The sequence below is a fragment of the Buceros rhinoceros genome, unplaced genomic scaffold (assembly GCF_000710305.1).
Source record: "Buceros rhinoceros silvestris isolate BGI_N320 unplaced genomic scaffold, ASM71030v1 scaffold21148, whole genome shotgun sequence".
NCBI classification, from domain to species: Eukaryota; Metazoa; Chordata; class Aves; order Bucerotiformes; family Bucerotidae; genus Buceros; species Buceros rhinoceros.
Window position 1 is genome coordinate 7,172 of NW_010426687.1, and position 21,511 is coordinate 28,682.

Below are 21,511 nucleotides of genomic sequence, written 5' to 3' on the forward strand. Positions count from 1 at the left end.
GCTGCTTTTGCAGTGTAGCACTTACATTACAATCTCAGGTGTGTCCTCTGTTGTCTGTGAAGTGATCTAACCTTGCTCTAGTGTTTTTAATGTTTGCCCCAATACAGAACTTCTCATGGATGCCTGCAGGGGGAAAAATTGCAAGATAAAACGCATTCACAGAACGCATAGACGATGAAATAAGATTTGCAGGCAGCTGATCTCTGTAACAAACTGCAGAAGTCTTGTATTTGATTTCAAGGTATTTCTTAGAGGAAGTGGAGACTGTGGGGCAGGGTCTGCAGCAAGGGTTCAGTGCTTGTCACCGGTAGCTTGGTGTGGGTTTGTCAGCTCTGCCTCCGTAATGATCCGTATGTCCAACCCGCTGCTGCGCACACCCTGCATGCGTAGCCACCGACACTTCAGTGGCTGGACCCTACAGACCCCCACCCCTCCCTGCCTGCCCTTCTGCAAAACCCCCCTTCAGACAGCTGAAGCCACTCTTCCCCTTCTTGCCAATTAAAATGCAAAAGTTTGGGGCCAAGGGGGCAGCTGGACTCCCCCTCCAGGCTGTGGTGGTGCTGGATGCTGGAGAAAGCCTTGCTTGGTGCAGGATGTCCAGGCACCATTGCCACCAGCTGGAGGGATGAGCTTTATGTGGACAGCATTAGATTTGACAGGAGCGGTAGGATGTAGGAATGGCAGTCACTAACAACATTTTATTTGTTCCCACTGCGGCTGTCGTGATGGTAATTAATCAAAGGTGCTGCTGTGTGCATGTGTGGTGGGGGCTTTGTGCGTACTCCTCTCTGTGCCCATTTCACGCCCTCACTGAGCCATGAGCAGCTTCTGTCTTCGTTGTATTAATTTGCTGCATGGGAGGAACACGTAGGGTGTTACTGTGATGGATTCGTGTTTTAGCTCTTTCCAGTTTTAAGCTCAAGATACTTCAGCAAGTCTTTAATAATAGTGCTTGCTGTTGGGTATGGTATGTGCAGCCCGGCTGACAGCCTGGAGTGAATTTGAGGTGGAACTGTGGTGCTTTCTGCAGCAATATGGCTTTTTCCCTTATTAACAAATACTGAAACCTATTGGCAGAGTAATGGTACTGCTTTCATGGTACTGGTAGGATATGGTTCTACAAAATGTAAAGTAAAGGCAGACCAGGCAGATGTTCCCTTGTGCTGGGGTGAAATAATACCCAGCCAAAGAGATGGTCCTCTGCGATCTCTTCGGTTCTTCTGCAGTAGAAGAAGATTAGAGTCAGAGCAGCCCCTTGCATTATTTTACTACACAAGTTGGACAAAAGCTGCTGCTGTTGCAAAGGGAAAGGCAGAGGCATGCAGGTAGAGGGTGGGCTAATGGGGAGATGGGCTCTGGCTGCCAGGGAACCACGTCCTGACTCTGGCATTATCAATATCAACAGCTCTTTTTTGCAGTCCAAACAGATAATCATCTTCATATAGTAGGAGTTTTAATCCACAGATCATTAATTCAGTAGAAGTGGCAGCCTCTGGTTTGTGTGAAAATTTATTATCAAGGGGTTATCTCAAGTTGTTCTTGATCTTTTTAGATTCTTGCTTCCTTGCCTCTTCTAACGCATCATACTTTTTAAGAAAAGCTTCTTTTCTTTGCCTTCAAAACACCATAGAGCTCCAACTTTCCACACTTACAAGCTATTTCCTCTGCTATCACAACTTGTCTCCAACAGCTTGCACTGAAATATTAATGGCCTTGCGCTACTGTATTAGGATGACTTTTTTTAAAAAAAGATAGGAAATATCTGTAATTCCGCTGAAAATTTAGAAAAGATTTACTATGTAAGGAAAAATTATTTAATACTACCATGTTACCCCACTTGTCTTCCAAGAGGCAGTAATGCACATTTTGTAAGAAACTGAAATACTCTGTTTGACAATAATCCAACAGTAGCTGTGTAGGAAGGTGTAGTGTACAGATACATTTTTCTGATGAAATGTATTTTTTACATAGAGAAATGTCTAAAAGACTAAACATCTGGATGAATATCTGAACCATGTTTTTGTTTCTAAAGTATTTTGTACTACTTCATTAGATAAATTACCTTTTTTTAGCTATTATCTCATGCAGGAAAACGTTAAAAATTAAAATTCTGTTAAACACATGTCACTGCTGGGAGAGTCAGGGAGATTTTATATGGTACAGAGCTGCAGTTTTCAGAACAGATCATTATATATTTGTTCAAAATCTTACCTATTTGTGTTAATTTATGCAAAAGGCACAGTAAGGAGCACTGAAGTTCAACTAGGTAAAGTATCAGCATGTATATTAGGCACAAACGTGTCCATGCTGGAGACATAGAATAGCTAAACAAAAGAAACCAGCTCTTTCTGGAGAAAGGAAGATACAAATTAAGAAAGACTAATAAATTTGGAACTATGGCTTGGGGGTTTTTTGTTGGCCTTTTTTTTTTTTCCCCCCACATCACTTCTGCATTTACAAATCCTGCCTGCTCTGCTGCTTCTTCCTTTCAGGCACTTCCCAAAGAGGGGAGAAAGAAGCACAGAGAAAACAGGTGGGAATGAGAACATGCAATGTACCTCTGCAGGCAGGCACCACTGTCTGCTTGGCAAGAGTTAGAAGCGAAGAGGGATTTCATCCTTTCCCAGATTAAGGACACAGCAGCAGTGATATAAGGATGTAATGGTTCCATGAAAGATGCTTTACTTAACATGCTATCAGGTCAGACTGCTTAAAGGTGCGCTTCCTTTAGCACACTGGTGAGAGTTAGTGTCAATGTGACAGAAGAAGTATAGTCTGATGCAATATATCCTTTAGACTCAATCCCACTTTTTTCCCCCTTTTTTCAGGTTTCAGCCGAGCAGCGCTACCGTTTGGTTTGGTTAGGAGGGAGCTCTCCTGCGAAGGCTACTCCATTGACCTCCGGTGTCCGGGAAGCGATGTTATTATGATAGAAAGTGCTAACTATGGACGGACAGATGACAAGATTTGTGATGCTGACCCTTTCCAGATGGAGAATACAGAATGCTTCCTTCCAGATGCCTACAAAATTATGACACAAAGGTAAAAAATAAAAAAATACATAATTGTGAGGACTAAAGAGGAAAAACTCCTGAATTAATACAGTAAGAGGTATATTCTGTAGGAAATGCTGAGTTGTAGTTGCCGGTTTACTGTTGAGGTAATAATATTTCTATCTAGTAGTATTAGAAGGAAATAGAAACTACCAGTAGCAATTAGAGAGGGTTTGTTTTTTTTTTAAATTCCATGACCAAAGTTAAAAAGCAGGAAGATAACTGCAAGGAGAATGGAACAATTCACTTATTTGGAGATTCCCTGTCTTTTAGATGGTCAAACAGCACTCAAAACATGTTCAAATGGCTGCTGCATTCTTTTGTAACTTCTGCACTCCCTGGCAAAGTTACGCGTTTCCTATGAATGCAGTAAATCATTGCCATAGCTGTAGAAATGCCTCCAATGGTGAATGATTAAATGCCAGGATTGTTATATGTCATTATTCACGTGTGTACAAGAGCATATATGCATAGAAGCACAAGTTATATCATGTCCTAGTGACAGCAGTTGTCATTCAGGGAAGACAGTCAGTCAGTTGAGCCCATAAAAGTGTTTTTAGATACATCAGAACTGTGATTCACAGAAATTCCTGTGTTACAAGCCGCTTAGGGGCAACAGTCAGCTAGTACTGACAGTTGTGGAAATGTCAGTGCAAATCAGTCACCGAAATTGTTACTGGCTTAAACTACAAGCCTGAATAAGTTCAGGATTGGTGGGAAGTTTTCCTCCCAGTGCATTTTCCTAGGGTGAAGAACAAAAAGGGGGTGGGAATAACCTGGGAGCTTTTTGGCACATGTACACAGATGTGTCAAATGAAGTGTGCAAGTTGTCCTGCATGCTGCACTCCATTTACTGTGCTCAGTTTGAACGTGGTAGCACTCAGTAATGTATAGTCACATCTTAAAAATAATTTTCCATTTTGATTTCCCATTTCACTCAAGTTGTCATGAGTGCAACTCAAAAGTTTTTTATCATTTTCGTCTGAATATATGGATGTTCTTTACTTCTGTAGTCAAATATTTGGGCTAGATCTCAGGCTTCAATTTCAAATGCCAGTGGTAAATTAAGGCTATCAGGCCTTTTATTATCATTCTGTGTTAAATATGTGACTTGTTCTGTGATGAGTAAGGGAAAGGCTCCATCGCTGTGTTCGTAAAAAGGTAATACAACTTCTTTAAATCACGTTTGAATTATCTTTTTGTGGTTCTCGTTCGTTAATTAGATCAAACCATTTTTCCACTGAGACTGCAGCAGCAGTGTCATCATCCTCTAATCTGTCAAATCCCTTTGAAAGAACCTTCAATTGCTTTTGTAAATGTAGTGCCTCTCTGTAGACTTCCTTGTTGTGTAAAATGCATGTTGTGTTTTGATCAAAGTCCTCCTTATGTTCACTGCAAATATACAGATTAAGGTAGTCAGAGAGAAATATAGAAGCACAATCTTGCTTAAAGTGACATCGAACCGTTACTGGAAAGCTGAAAATCCACTCTTCCCCTTTCAATTAATCAGCTCAAAGTTTATGATAGCAGGGAGTATTTTTGAACTTCCCAATCTTCCCAGCCTTCCCAGCTGATTAAAATGAGGTTGTGATCACATGTATGACGTTTTTCAGAATATCTATGCTTAGAGAGAGTTTTTAATTTTTTTTTGTCTGAATGACAAAATAGCAATGATTATTTGACACTTTCAGGTTTTGCCTGGCATTTGTAGTAATTTGAAAGTTTGCTTTCGTAGTTTTCTTTCTCAGATCCTGTCATTAAGTGGAAAAACTGTCTCTTGGCTTGTTTAATCTTTTCTCAAAGTTGTTCAATTTGTGCTATATTGCAAGCATCGAAGGATGTTGCAAATTTCTTATGAAATATTTAAAGTTCTTGTATTTCACTTATTTATAACTGCATTGGTGATCATAATTTTTTGTTGTCTAAGGCAGAGTGTTGTTTGGTACTCGGCACGTGTCCTTGATCTGGTATTTACAAGTATCGTGTCAGCTGTATTTTGAAGGCAGCAATTGCATAGAAAAATCTCACCTGAATGATTATCAGATTCACTGATCTGTTTGTTTGTTTGTTTGTTTGTTTTGTCTAAACTGATTAGAAAAAAACAATCCGTTTGAACTTTTGATGACAAGGAAGACTTTTCTCCCGTACTTTCAGAAATAAGCAGCAATAGTTTCTACATTGCTACTTAAAATCTTCCTGTGTTTACTTTTAAGGCCTAACAACATGTTTTTATTACGTCAGCCAGCAGTATTTTTACCATTAGGTCTGACTACTCAATTCAGTTTAGACCTGCAGTTAAACGTAGTTCCACAGCAACTATTGAATACTCATCATTCATTTGCAACGTTACTCCACAGCTTTTGCACAGCAGCTACATTTTCTGCAGTTTACAATGTGAAAACACTAGCTTAATGGGTTCAGTACTGCAAAATCTGAAGATAGAAAACTAAGATGAGATTTCCAGTTTAACACAAAGCCATGTAATCACATGCCCTGCTCCCCTTCCAGAGAACTGAAGACACTAGCACACAAACTTCGCCGATGTCCACTAATGCATCAGCTACTCTTTCTCAGAACAAACTGCTACTTAATCTTTTCTCCCTCCCTTTTCTTTCTTTTCTGCAGTTCTCAAAAAGATTTTTAACCTACTGCTTTCGTAGGAAGCCTGACTAGAACACTAATGACTTCATTGCTTTGCTTTTACCTTTGTAAAGTAGTCATTAAAGTTTTAGTCCCTGATTGAAATTACATCCCAATTATTCCAGAATAAAGTCTTTCAGCTGTATTTAGATTCCATGTAAACTTCAGACTGGCACGGTTAAAATTAAAGCTTTGAAGAAAAAGACTAGACCTTCAGAAAATCTCTCTCCCCTTTCACACTTTTCTGATAATTAACCCCAGTGTTTGCATACAGTCAAGTTTGAGAGATCCTACCACACGTTAAAGTTGAGTATAGAAATACACTTATTTCTAGACTATTTGGTGAGTGAATAGTGCTAGTGAGTGTCAGAGGCCCCATGTTTCAGACAGGTAGATATTAAAATAGTCGAACTCCTTGGTTCTCCGCTGTCTTTCAGCAAGGAGAAACCTCTGGTTTTGTTTAAAAAGAAATTTGAAACAGGGGAGCAGAAGATGGAAAGCAGCTTGAGGAAGTTGTTCTAGTTGCTTGTTCATGAAGTGTGTTTGTGTGGTTGTAGCCAGAAACTGTCACGAGACTTTGAAGTTGGTATGGCTAACTAGCGCTGTTCTTTATAGGCACAGCGGAGATCTGAAATTTAACTTGATAAAATGTACTTAGGACCTAATCTTAAGTCCACTTATGTTGTAAGCAGATTGTAGGTGGATTCTGTGAGTTACGTTCAAGCTGCTTGTGTGTTTATGAGGACTTTTCTGCCTCCGCTGTCAACTTCAAGGCCCCGCTCTGCAACTTCTGAACCGTGGGTTTTTGTTAGGACAGGCACTAAGGGTTATGTAGGTAACACACAGTGTTTGGATTTCTGTTTTATTAGCCTTAAATAATAACAGGTATTTAAAACAGGTAAATATATATATTTATAACAGGTAAATTCTTACTTAAAATACATTTCAAAAGCAAAGGCATATTTTGTGTGTAATTTTATAGTGGAACGATAAGCTGATAAGAGGCTTTTTTGCATGCTGGGGCCTTTCTCTTCTGAATTAAAAATAGGCACTTTTCATTAGGAATCATTTTTCCTAGTCTTAAGCTTTTTGTTAAAGATTAGACATCATAACTATCTTGTGATTGCAGTGCGGTGCAATCAGATGATATTTTTGCCTATGTGTTTGAATAAATACTTGGATAATATTTTGATACTAATTTTGAATAATCTAATTTTAAATCTTGAGAAATCCTATATTAAAAAAATGTCAGGTCCGTTCCAATCTATACGCCTTCTTTTTTGAGTAATTTACTGTTACAGCTGTTGGGGGGGCTTGCAGAAGGTTAATGCTTTGTATTTAAAGAAAACAGCCTGTTAACTCTGAATCTGTGGAATCATTTACTTAGATGCAAACTTCAAGCATTTACTGTTGACAGTGAAATTAATGTTAACTTCAGAAAGAAAACACTTTTCCCCTCGTAATAAAGGCTAAAAGAGCTTGCATTTTTAAATGGGAAATTCTGATCTCTGTTCTGATACTGAGATCATGGTCATGATCATTAAAAAGAAGAAAAATTCAAAATGTTTTAAACTACAGACCTTGCAGACACCTTGCAAGCATCCACATTAAAAAATACAATCTCACAGTTGATATATTTAGTTTATTTTTAATCTGGAACAGAAACGAGATTGCATTAATACTGCACTGACATGGCCTTGAAATTCTATTTTTATCTACCATTTATACTATAATTGTAGGTTTATGTGATCTTTACATCTTTACAAAACATTTAATCAGTATCGTTTTGTTTTTTAAATATGCAGGAACAAAGCAAATCTCATTATAATACATAAGCATAAATGCAAAAATTTGTTAGGTATAATAGGGAACTGTTTTAAATGCTGTTCTCTTTTAAAACATTGCTGCAGAAAAGTAGAGGGATTAAAAAACAAATAAATCCTCTTCAGCAGTGAGTGTTTTTTCTGTTGCACATAGCCTGTCCTATCTATAGCGTGTGTAACACATGTACCTTCAATTATCGTGTCCGTCACGACACCAGTGAAGAGTTCATGCTTGGACTTTTGTTACCGTGAACTTTTCTCATATGTTAATACTCTTAACCTGCTACGTCCATCATCTCTATGCAAGACAGCTGTGCGTAAACAGAGGGTCTTTAGAATGTAAGCACAGCGCCTTCTGCCCCACAGAGCGATAACGGGAAAGCCGAAGGAAGCAACATAGCCATTCCTTCTCCCAAGACTTTATTTTTTTCCTAATCCTTCCCAACAGGACATTGTTTTCCACCTATTCACATGTCCAACAAAAATGTCATTTTGAAAAGTCCTGTATGTAAACGAGAGTGAGACATTTTTGAAAGAGAGCAGAATGAGCTCTCTGAAGAAGGCGGCACATCTCTCAAGCCTTTTGTCTTGTTCCTGCTTGTCAGGTCTGCAGAGGAAACGTTGTACCGTATTAATGTCTTTTCAAGCGAAAGCAAATTTAGTCTGTTCGTAATACGAGTGAGTAAAGAAAATCTTCCACTGGACTCCAGACTTGGATGGGTAGTGGCTAAATCTCCTATAACTGAGTAATCACACACATCAGAGTGCAGAGGTCTAGCCAAAAGCAAACTTCATACTGGATGTCTTTGCTGGTAGAAGGCAAAACCTGCTGTGGGGTCACTACAGAGCTGAATTTGAGCCTTTGCAAGACTTGCACAAAGGAGCGTTTTAGTGCTTCAAAAACCAGCTTCTTCAGACAGGACCCACGGTGCATTCAGTGTTTAAACTGTAACAAGCTTCAGATTTGCATTTCTTAATGTGACTTAAAACATTTTTCACGGGCAGGATTCTATCCTCTGCCATTCACAAATTACTGTGATTGTGGTAATGGCTCACTTTACTTCAGGGGTCTGCCAGGCTTAGACAGGGGCTCTGCTGACCCCTGCTGCTATCTTGCTTTTTCCCTGCGTTTCCTCCTGCAGCCCAAGATTGCCTCCCTTTACTAAAGATATTACGTAGTGAAGAGTGTCTCAGAGTAACAGATACATTCTGCCTTTTAATGCTTTCTGGTCATTAGAAGCTTGCATGTCTCTTCTTTTTGTGTCAGAGAAATACCAGTGTTGATAGGATAGCATAGGCTGATGTGGGTAAGGAAAAGTCTCGGAATTCATGCACGTCGGAGCTGATGTGGTATTACTGCTGATCGTATGTACGAGGTCCTTCTTTTGCTTTGGCATGCCAGCAGTTTCTGTTACAGCTTCACAATACAACTGCTTCACAAAACATTCACCATACAAGGTCATCAAGATTAGGTGTCCTTTTTTAAGCAACCTTTAAAAATGAAGGCTTCAATTAATCTGAAACAGTCGTAGGTCTTAGTACGGCAGTCACCCCCATGAGTATTTTGGTGTAGCAGCAGCTTAAAATGCTTTTTAGTTTTAAAAGTAAGCTTTTCGCAGTACCCAGCCATGGCCTGATTGATTTTTGTTTTGTTTTGTTTTGTTTTGTTTTCTATGTGTTAGTCACAAGACTTAGTTATGAGTCAAATGGAAAGAAAAAAGCAGAAATACACGTAGCCTATTTACAAGAACTAGTTATAATCACAGAGCCTCGAATATTCATGAAGCATACCGTAGTCTTTGGCTTTATTGCAGAAAAAAACCCAGTAATATCCATGACTGAGAATAACCTTATCTGCCATTGTGAGTTTTCACCATCATTAATTCTTGATATGAGTGTAGTAGGTCTAGTTTACTCATTAAAAATCGGGGGGTTATTAATGGAATTGTTCCATCATGGCATTACTTAGAAAATTAAGTACAAATCCTCTTATTATGAGGTTCTGAGCAGTCAGGTAAGGTGAAATAGCAATCAGCGGTACTTGATCATCATTCTTCCGTGTGTTCCATTGCTTTTTCTGCAGAAGAAATTACAATACATGTGTGCAAAGACGTGCACACAAGTACATTGCTGGAGTCACGACATTGGACAAGCTACAAAGGAGACAACAAGAGGATCATTGATACTTAGTTTACCAAAAGAGATTATTTTACCAGGGTGTAGCTTGATATTTTATTTAGTGTTTTCATATCTTACATTTAAGTTGCTATCTTTCCTTTATTATTGTCAAAAGCACCATCAAATTCTTCTTAAGTCAGTGTATATCTTACCTGGGAGAACAGTATATACCTACTCATCACTATACATATAAAAAATAACTATACGTATTTTTTGAGTATTATACGCTGTTTCTTGTTTATTTGAGTATCAAGAAAGTGCATGCTTCAGCTGGTGCTCTTCCTGTTTTGTTCTGGTTTTTTTATGGTTTCTGAAATGGCCTCTACTAGGTGTGCATAGTGTTTAGCCAACAGTTAATCATGTACTATATATTTTGGGTATGTAATTTTGTACTATATATTTTGGGTATGTAATTTTGTACTATATATTTTGGGTGTGCATTACTCTTGGTAATTTACTGATATTTTTGAGAACTTGACTGAGATAACATGGCTTAGCCTTCAACACCTTTCAGTTTAAGTTTCTGTTGTCTTGGATGAATTCGTATGAATTTTATCTTGTTTTTGAATTTCTAGTCTAGCCAAGTTAAGTTCCTGGTTCAGCTGCACTCAGAAATTTATTATTAAAAAAATCTGATTTACTTATATATTGCTGTGCCAAATGCAGTTCATATAGAATAATACTATAATAACTGAAGCCTATTAATTCCTCCCACCCCGATATATCCTTTATAATACTTAGCCAAAACAGCTACATTATCTGATAAGTTGATTTAGGACTTTATACGTGTGTTCATAGAGCCATTTATCTCAACCCTTGCTGCGGAGACCTTTATTAAGCTGTGATGACTGCTGAATATGAAATGTAACCAAGATTATTTTTTTATTCAAATATAATTTAAATATTCATCAAAGAGGAGTTATGCTTGAAACTGACAGAGACTATTAACATCAAAAAATATAATTAACTGCACTGGGTATCATGAAGCAGAGTTAGCCAAATAGCCGAGAGGTCTAATTGCTCTAGAGTCTGAGAAGCAATAGTTTTATTATATACTGTTGCTGTGAAATTAATAGTGATGTGGTTTCCTACGCAAGGCAATTAAAAACTGCCTTTTAAGGTTCATTGCACTATAGGAAATCCGTTGAATATCACTTAGTAAACAGAACTGACATGGAAAAGGTACATGGAGATGGGCAGAGCAGGGTATAGATGGTAAATTAGGACAGATTAATATGAATTAAATATATGTAAGTAAATTATGAGTACTTTTTAGTGTTACAAAGTCAGCAGTAGTGATGAAACTGAAAAGTTTGCATTAGTAACACAAAGGAAATAGAGTTTAAAGACCGTTACAGCGATGCTGTTTAATTCAGAGGAAAGGAATAGAAGAGTAACGTGGGTTTAAAAATTAAAAAGTAACTACCAAGTAGTATAGAACTGAGCAGATCTCATGTTCTGGAAATTTCCTTCTGACACAGAATAATCTCCTACTTATAATAAAAAGAACCTTCTGACCTTTGTGACTCAATTAAGCTTTTTAGTTGAACTCAACAAGAAAAAACTTCTTTATTGAATCCATAGATTCTGCCTGTACCCAGAGTATACAGTCTAAAAAGGGGTGGCCATATTCATGGCATTTTAACATTAATGAGGTTGCTGAAATGGAAAAGTTAAAGGATCAAAGATACAAGCAATAACAGTATTTCACAGCATTCCTTTTTTTTCCTCTCTAATAATAAAATTGCAATCTAATTGCTTAATAAATGGGCCATGATTACTGAAAGACATAGATAATTTCCCTCTTTGCATTTCCCCTCTTTGCATTTTATATTCTACATATTGCAGAACAACAATTAGCAAAAATGCTATGGCTGCAAATTAAAGAAGTCGGGTTTTTTTCTTCCATACAATAACTGAATGAAAGGAGTTTGTGTGTATTTAATTTAGTATGATAGTCAACTTCTATGTTATTTAAGAAGCAATCTTAAAAACTAGTGTCGTACTTGTAAAATAAAATCAAAGAATTCAACAACAGTTCCTGTTTTATATAAAGATAGGCTGCCTGTTTCATACATTATTTCTCATGCTTACCCTGTTTATATCAGTGACATAAGAGTGTGTGCTACTTTCTCAGAAGAGTACTGTCTTTGACGCTTCACAGCACAGTGCCTTGTACTCCCAGGCTTGCACATGGTGTTAGCGGATATTTAAAGCATTTCAGCCTAACATTTTATAGGTCATGATGAACTGAGCCTATAAAACAAGTTACTGCATTCTTAAGAGTGTTACACAGACTGAATACTCAGTATTCAGTGTATTTTAAGCCTGCTATGTAGACACATCAATGGGGAGGAAAGGCTCTTGCCACATCCAATTTTTTGCATGTCAAACCTGCTTTATAATACACTTGCATTGCAGACTCTTTACTACAAATTTACTGTTGAAAGCCATATTTTTTTTCAGGTTTTCACTATAATATGGTAGCTATCGGAACCTTTGAATTTCAGTTTCTTCCGACACACACAAACAGATGCACACACGAAACAGAAAAAGAAGAGAAATTACGTAGCAGAATCATTTCATTGAGCAAGCTGCCCTGACCAAAGTCATACAGTTCGCACACATCAGAGGAAGGACCCTTGTTGCTTCCTAAGGATGCTGTGCTATGTAACGTCTCATCTGGCAATGAAACATTGCTGTTATATGTGCAAAGGCATCTACGTTCCTTTCTTAGCAGTAATCTGTGATCTTTAACCCTACTGTTCATTGCTTCTCAGATACCTTGCTTTTTGTGATATATATCTGTATGATGAAAGGGCAATTTTAAAGTGTATTTAATACACACATTTTTCCAGCACTGAAAAATTGTTGTTTCTCCATAACTCATGCTCCTTTTCCTCTATATTTAACACACTGGTTTAAGACAAGTTGTAAGTGTAACAATAACATGACATTTCTGAACCCATAATCTTTCCTTCTTTACTGAATTTCAGCATTGAACTCAACTGTACTATCACACTCATGAAGCTATAGGTGTTTTCTCATCTAGGATGTAGTAACACTGATACTGCCTTCAGTATATTATTCTAGTGCCAGCATCACTGGTGAGTATGAAAAACATCATTTACTTTGTATATTTAGTTTTTTTAGATAACTTTGCTGCCTTTGTGACAGAGCAGCAAAAGAGCACCTCCTGGAGCCTCACATTTAAAACAGGAGCACTTTGGGTAATGTACTGTAGACAGAACACATATGAGTTAGTGCTCAGTTATCATGAATGCCATCAGCAATGCCTTGTTGCTTTCTTATCAGTCACTTCCTGCTGGCAGCCCAGTGCTTATTTCAATAGAAAAGGATTTGCATCAAATGTAATACAGTATTATGTATGGCTAACATGGGGTTTTTAATTGTGCAGGCACATGAGACTTCAGTGGAAGACAGTTTGATAAAAGGATTAGATCATGAATATTTTGGACACAATTAAAGATTAGCCATGCATTGACAGAGTCAAGCCAGTGAATTTTCTGATGTGTTTTTTTACAGAGAATCTGCTTGACTTGTGTAAAAACCAACCACAGAATACACAGCATTCTTGCAGATGTGAAAACAAGCAAATGAAAGCAGACTCCTTTTCTGGGCTTAAAAGTGAAGTTCCAGGAATCAAAGAGTGCACAGCTCAAACCAGTAACTTAATCCCTTAACTTCAAATCACAAAGAAGAAACTGGGATTGTGCTTTCCAAGTTGGAGCAGAAGGATACTTCTGCAGGGGAAGTCCCGTATCTGGAAGGCCTGCAAGCTTTCCAGATGATAATTAGATCTAGACATCACTGTGGGTAATGAATAACAGTGCTTTTGTGACAGGCATTCGTCTCAGAAGAAAAGAAAATCCTTGTAGTGAGGACTCTCAGACACATTTTAATAGGAAATGACACCACTGTTACAGAGTTGATTAAAGACCTACCAAGGGACAGCCCTTCTGGAAAAAAATCAGGAGATGAAATAAGAAAAGTTGTAATTTTATTATTAGTTGCCTGTTATATATATTTAACTTTAAAACCATGCATTAAAAAATGTGAGATAAAGGACCACACCATCTTGCTAGCAGATTGCACTTTTATAAAATGGCCTCTTGCTCAGCATTTTGCTTCCAGGTTCTGAGCTGTAGAAATAAGTCACTCCATAGCCCTGTGGAATTGGAGATAAGCAGCGGTGGGCACATGGCCTCTGTTGATGAAAATTATAACCCAAAAAAGGGGATATTCCCCAAGGCAAGTTTACAAAAAACAATTTATTCTTTTCACCCTGTAAAACTCATCTTACATGCAGGTTCTCTTGCATTATTACAAACTCTAATCCTCTGAGTGGGTAATTAACGGACCAGAAAAGCCATTTGTGGAAAGAGCGAGCCGTAAGGGTGAAAATATTTCTCCGCTGAGTGATCTTTAAGGAGTAAATAATTACAAGAGTGAGGGGTTTGGGATGACCAATCTAAATCTGAACATAATTAGGATGAACACAGTTTGAAAATCGAAGCAGTTGGCATGTGCAACAATTCTCATATCAGAAGACTAATTAAATATTTAAAAGCCCCAACCCCCTCCTTATTCACAGAAAAATAACCTGCCACAAAAGGGTCTGTAACTTTGCAGATAATTAGGAAGGGTTACAGGGCGAAAAATCACAGATTGGCTCCAAGGTTCTGCAAGGTCGCGTCTTATTATGGTGTATCTTTTATATGGTATGATAACAAGTTTCTTGCTAATTTAATCTAAGTAGGGCATCCCATAGCGATTCCCCATTTCCCTTGTTAAAAATGTGATCCTTTTCCTATGTGCAGACTACAGTAGGTGAACATTTTTATAAATAATTGCTCCTAATTGATGCAGGCTATAATATTTCCAATTATTCAAGGGGAATGCGTATGTTAAAGTTCATTTAGGGTTGCCCCCACCACACTTCGCGTTTGAAATTGTCCTCATCCTGTCCATTGTAGAGGGAAACCAAAGGACCCTATGAAATCATGTCGTCTCAGCGGCCAGTTCTGTAAATTAGTAAGTCTTACTTTCGTGTTAGAGATAAGGTACATTTCTGTGGAATATGCATTTTTGCAAACAGCTGTGTTAAAACTTGAGAGACCTGTGGTGAGTCAAGCTGAATTTGCGTTGAACTGACCTGGAGGTCCAGTTGACGTGTGAACATTAAAAGTGTAGCAAGGCTTCTACATTTCAGAAGTTGCGGTAGCAAATCACACCTGTCACTTGAAGTACCTTATTTTAGTAATTAAAGTGGGTGATTTTTAGAAATATATTTTAGATCTGTGCAAATCAAGGTGAAGGATAAAGCTACATGTTTTCAGTATTATAATTCTTCAAGTTACTCATTTAATAATGACTCAGAAGCTGTCTTAAGTTACATAACTTTTAACTACACTACAGATGTGCTGCGTGCCAAGCTATAGATAAAAAAGATCAACAAAAAGAGCTGCAAAAAAGAGTTTTAATGTATTTTTATTCTTATCCTGTGCTCTCTGCCTGGGAGTCTGTTGCAGCATTATGCCTAGGGATTTTCACTTGTATTTTTTATACCCTCTGCTCTAGCACTGTGCCTCAGAAATAAATGGCCTTTCATAGAACTCTGATATTATTATACCCAACCCTACATTTCCTCCCTGAAATCTGCTCAACAACCACACAGCACGATGCTGCACTCACACTCATTCAGTGTGAATAATCTGTGTAAATTGCTCAGCTATTAGGATGCTGCACTACTGAAGTTTTCATTAGTAAATAAGCATAGCTGCAGGCTATTTATTTTGTCTAAATGGTGAAACATGTAATTGGATCTTTTGAACTGATTACTTTTCAGCAGTGTGGATCAGCTTGGCAGAGTTGGTGTACTAAGACATATGCTGCCTGTAATCCCGTGCTGCATTTTGCTTGCAAATACATGCGCACATAAATAATAATACAAGATTATGAATATGACTTTATTTCCATTTCTTCTTCCTCAGGTGGGGTTGCAATCAAAAAAAATTCTGTAAAAAGCAGATCTCTTCTGCTTCATACTGTTCAAAGGTTTGGGGTTGCACCCATGCAAACCTCACTGGGAGATGGTACCATTTACTCTGCACACATCATTGCATCTTTTTATAGCTAGTTTTCCTGTCCTTGCTTTACAGTCATCTGCTTATATGCTCTGGTAGTTCAAGTAGGCCTTGCATATAGTGGGGATGGAAAGGTGGGATTATGAAAGTACTTTAAAAATTACTGAGAGAAGACATGAGTTATGTATTCCACTGGATTTTACATTTCCTTTTTTTTTTTCCTCTCCCTTTTTAATCCACTTAATAATAGCCACATAATAATAGCGTTTACACCAGTATACAAAGTACTGGAACAAGGATGAGTTGCAACAGGAAAAAGACCATTTCTGATCGCTTAAATGGGACTCTTTCACAGAGACTGCTTTGAACTTAGAGAACATGAATACTAAAAGGCAAATGGGTCATAACTAAGTGTATTAAAACTGTAAGAAGAGGTTGAAAGCAAGAAATAATGTTACTTTGCCATACAAGTCTGATACACATTCATTGGTAGTGAATCAGACTGGGTAATCCTAAGAAAGGGCCTGTGGGAGTTGCATATTTTTTCTCGTGTTTTATTGGCTATTAGGAGTTTTCATCCTTAATTCATACCCTTAGATGCCCACAAGATTACACTGTATAAAGAAAACACAATTAAATATTATTGCATATTTATTGGGCAAATGGAAACAACACTATAGTAGACCTTCTTCTACAATATTAATTATAGCTTCCTTGTGTTTACTCAGTAATTGGGAAGATTCAACAAATCATCAGTATTATGTTTAAAAAGAAAACTGAAACAATTTTCTCAGGTTTTTACCCCCAAATATTTTGCATCCAAAACCAGCAGGTTTATTGCTGTAGTGGTCATGTTGCCAAGTGCAAAGAAAATCCCGAGGCTGGGTTGTGCATTTTCAAACCAATTTCTAGCATGCCTTACTGCTTTAGCGGTCACAGGAAGATCTCCAACATCTACACACAGTTCTTAGGGCCGAATTCTGCTTTCATACGTGCTCATGTATCTCCCCCTTTTTTCCTGGATTACAAAAACTGCTAGCACTGCACACTAATTCTGTTTTCCCTTTAAGCTAAGTAAAATTGGTGCTTTGCTTTTAGGGATTCTAACTCAAAAATAGTTTTTAGAAAATCTTACACGTGAGTAAGCAAAATTGCCAGTGTGGCATCCTGGGTTTTTAAAAAGCCAGTTGCAGGATTATACGTCTATCTTCTAGGAAGCGCGTAGGCATGCCTGCACTCACTCTTCCTGCGTAGGTAGTGTTGTGCTCCTGCTGCTGCGGTTGCTGGAGCACTATGGATATTGCAGTGACGGCTGGCCAGTGCTGCTTCACATCAGGGCTTTATGGCAAGGCTGGGCTTTTTTAGCAGTTTTTTTTCCAGGCTTTGGTTAGGCCCAATTTGCTAACTCATTAGGTTTCAGAATGTAATAATATTATTTCTTGTGATTGAATTTGAATTTCAGAATTTAAATACATTCCTTTGAATAATTTTGTCTACTGTGGTATGCATGTGTACATACATATGTAGCTGTATACACCTAAAATAAAATCTCTCTTCTGTGACTATTTCATGTATAAGTTTTGTACATACTTCCTAAGACCAAATTAATGAAACATAGCATTCAAGTAATATCTAACATCTTCATACATACATAACTTTGAGTTTAATAACAGGAGTGGAGATCTAGTGAATATGCATACAAAAGCAGAAGCACACCTCAGGCGGCAGTTGTAGACCATGAGGAATACACATGTAAAGACAACCATTACTGTGGGTGAAGAGGTTCAGGGATTTTTCAGTTTGAAATAGGGTGGTGTTAAAAGTCAATACATGAAGTGTAGTCATCCCACATTCGCATCTCTTTTTACTCAGACTGCAGCTCACCCAGGGTTAATAAGGAACAAGAAGACCATATTGCTACAGCTCGGAGTTTACGTGCCTTTAGTGTTGTTTTAAGCAGGTTGCTGCAGGCAATAAGTAGGAACATGTCATCATGCTTTTAAGTATTTAATCAATAGGCTGAAAGAGAAATATTGTCAGATCTGACTTAATCGTTTCAAAACATACCCAGATAGATTTTTTAAATGTACTCAGTTTTATTAAAAATTAATTTTATTTATTAAATGTGGCTTTATACAGTATCTTCTTTTTTATTTTTAAAGTGAAGCACATATGACTTCTCTTTGTTTGACAGTTTTACCTTGCTTAATGAAAGGTTGATTAGAGATGCGTTCACAGAAATACAGCATTAGGAACACCCAGAATGATTTTGATAGCCCATTTCTGCCTAGACATTAAGCCATATCCTTTTCAAAATAACATGATGTTGTTTTGAACATCAAAAGAACATCAAAGTGATGTTTCTTTTACGTTTCTATCTTTGTCCAAGTTATGTATGCAAAACAAAAGTATTTGAAGGATAAATTGTAATGTGGGCAGTATTTCTTACATACCTTAACTTTGCAAACCACAAGAACCACTTGGAAAGGAACCGTGTGTATCTTTATGTGACTGATGTGACTTACCCATAAAGATGACCTCTTTCCTCAGTCAGTTGATTTGATCCATGCAATGCTAACATCTTTCCAAAATCTGCTTCTCAGATTCCAGTGCTTCACATTGTGGTCCAGTCATCATACACTGTGGTTTTCGTTTTAATGCCAGAGTATTTGTTCAAGTCCATAGATTTTGCATTTTTAATCTTTTTTAGAACAGTGGTGAATAATGGCCCTTGGCAGGAGATAATGAAATTTTCTTAATTTATATTTTCAAGCAGGAGCTTCAATTGAAAATGGCATCCTATGGCCTGGAGACATAGCTCTAGTGCAGGTTTCAGGGGAGCTATAATAATAATGCAGTGCCAGCAGTGATGGGGAATGATAGGACAGTGAAGAAGTAATTTAAGAAAGAAAAGAGAATGTACCAAAGCTTTATTGTAGCATATCTAATGATCTGCTGAAGATTCCCAATAGCTTTTGGAGCATGACAGGAGAAACTAATGTTATCTTGACAAAACAGAAGCCCCTGCTTAATCAGCAGAACAAGATTATTTATTAAAACACCTCACACAATAGGTTGCACATGGAATCTCATCTCCATACATTGCATGTGGAAAAGTACAATAATGAGCATAAAATAATAATAAATAAAAAAAAAGAGCAAAAGCAATTTGTTGGGAATTGTACAAGTCAAGATTAGAGTTGAAATGCAAACAAATTATCATGGAAAGTACACCTGTCCTTAAAGCTGAGCATAGGAGGGAATGGATGCAGCAGGGACATGGGTACATCATGAGAAAAGACGCTTGCTAACAACACTGCTGGAGCTGCTTTGCTTTTGCCTTTTTTCCTGTATTCATCTGAAATATGAAAGGGCTATTCCTCATTTGCAGAGTCTTCTTCCTGAGGTGAAAGGAGTTCAGACATTGTGCTGTAACTGTTCATTAAACACTCCATTTGATTTTCAGATTACTCTAAGTGATGCATCTGCATTACAAAGTGTAACCTTTCTTCATTCATACTAAAATACTGAAGAAATGACTGTTAGAGTACACAATTGCTCCTCGCATTCGTGAGACTAGTGGTATTTCCCACATTTCCTCTTGCACAACTCTGGCCACTGCTAGCACAGGAACCTCAACTATCATTCCATCAGTGCTACAGTTAGTCTTTTCCTGCCTGAGGTTTCAAATTGAATTCATATATTACCTTTCCAAAATCAACTGTTATTAAGTTTGTATAGAGTTCTTTGCAGATCTGCTTTATTTCCTTGTAAATGACAAAGTCATCGTATTATAAATTTTTGTGAATATTGTGTCTTAAGCGTGAAGACATTACTCGGTGTGAGATCATAATTAATTTTAAGATATACATAAAAACCTGAGAATTTGTGTATTTTAACATACGCTAGGGAAGCATGCAGTTAAGCAGATTACAGAACACTTAAATGATACTGAAAACCTGCAGAAAACTTAAACACAAGATTACAGACACTGAAACACTAAACCATTTCTGATTTTTCTTCTTAAATTTGCAGAAATTAGAACTGGTTTGTGTCATGCCTTCACTGGAACCTTCTAAAAGAGTTTGAATAGATGGACTGAGCTAAAGGTATATTGTGTAGAAAAAATAACTGGTTAAAATGAATGAGGGACTTAGAGTTATTTGGCAGTTAAAGTGTTAGAGATTTGGATTTATTTTTTTTTCCTGATGGTATCTAGGCCAATTTTGCAAATTGACAGGAACTTTATTTCCACAATAGTCTTGTTTTGGAGAATCCCATGAAGCGACTGCACTCAAGAAGGACTTACCTTTTGCAAAAAGAAATGAAAATGGATTGTAGGATTTTGTTGAAGGCTACAGCAGTCATATCATCTCCTTTAGGCGTAGTGTTTCTAAGTGTAAAGGTTTCTCAAAATTATAAATCTCTGCTGTGGCAGTGATGCGCAGGTTTGGTATCTGTAGCCATGCATGATAATCTGCTGTTTGGTGCTACTTTACGGAGAGTAGATTATCTTTTGTCCAATATACCACCAAATTCAGTGCTTTTTGTCTTAAAAAAGCTCAACTGAACCTTTATGAGTTTGTGAAACAGTCTTTGCAATCAGCAGCAGAACTGTAGGCCAGTAACTAATAGAGAAGTGAGCATCCCTGGTTTTACAGTGCAACAGACAGAAGACTTTCATTTATCCAGAGGACAAATCGCAGTAGTGTAAATTTCCTGAACTGGTTGTCTCAGAACTACCTCTACAGAGTCCACTTACTCTTCATCTTTTCTCTGTAACTGGGATTGAGAGCTGTTGTAATTGCTGCTAGGTTTTTTGGAAGGTTTTATTGGAATTGAAATATGACCACTGACTATGTAACAGTTACCTGAATGTTGACACTTTAAAATGTGAATATCTTAATCAAGTGTCATTAATTCTAAAACCTAAAAGTGCATGAAAATCAGAACTTTATATGAAAATAACTCAGGTTTTATAAACCTGACCAGCAATGCAGCAAAATCTGTGATTTGAATGTAAAAAACTACAACTTAAAGCACTAATTCTTCCATTCATTTAGTTATCCAAGGAATTGCACTTCTTGGGAAGGTGGTGGAGTGCTTCATAGCACTGTTGTGTACTGCAGCAGTGGGCATAGCTCATTGTTTTGGAATTGAGGTCTCTTTCATTTTGGCAAAAGGTGAGCAAAACATGACCATGTGCACAGTGGATGAAATCATCCATGAAGAAATAGTCACAGTATGTAGAGAGTCAACAGCTCCCTGTAAACACCACTCAATGCCTGAAGTTTGACATTGGCGCTTACAGTACAAAGAAAAAAATACTGCATTTTCTTCTGAATTATTACTATGCATCTTTTCGATGCAAGCTAGCATGAAGTTCTCAGTTTCTTGACGGATGGCAACATTAAGAGTCTTTCACTGGGGGAAGAAGAAAGAGAAGGAAACAACTTCTCATAGGGAAACAAGAGTCCATCTTATGAAAAAGATTTACAAATACTACTGGTAGAACTTTTTTTTCCCACAGCTAAATATGACCTTCATCAGTTTCATTCTCAAGCAATTTCTCTGAATATGTATCCATTTTATTTTGTAACAAATCAATATTTCTCTCTTAATTGCTACTCATTCAAGTGTAAAATGAAATTTTCATACAGCTCAAAGCTGTGGAAACCATTATACCAAATGATGCACTACGCCGTCTCTT

At 37.4% G+C, this 21,511-nt stretch overlaps 1 protein-coding gene across 1 annotated transcript in view; it reads left to right on the forward strand.

Annotated features, from left to right (window-relative positions):
* Positions 1–564: 564 nt before the first annotated feature.
* LPHN2 (latrophilin 2) overlaps positions 565–21,511 on the forward strand; it is a 73,497-nt gene continuing 52,550 nt past the window's right edge. Inside the window, exons 1-2 of the mRNA XM_010141618.1 lie at positions 565–664; positions 2,829–3,042. Coding sequence (XP_010139920.1) covers positions 565–664; positions 2,829–3,042 — 314 coding nt within the window. The remainder of the gene's footprint in view (positions 665–2,828; positions 3,043–21,511) is intronic.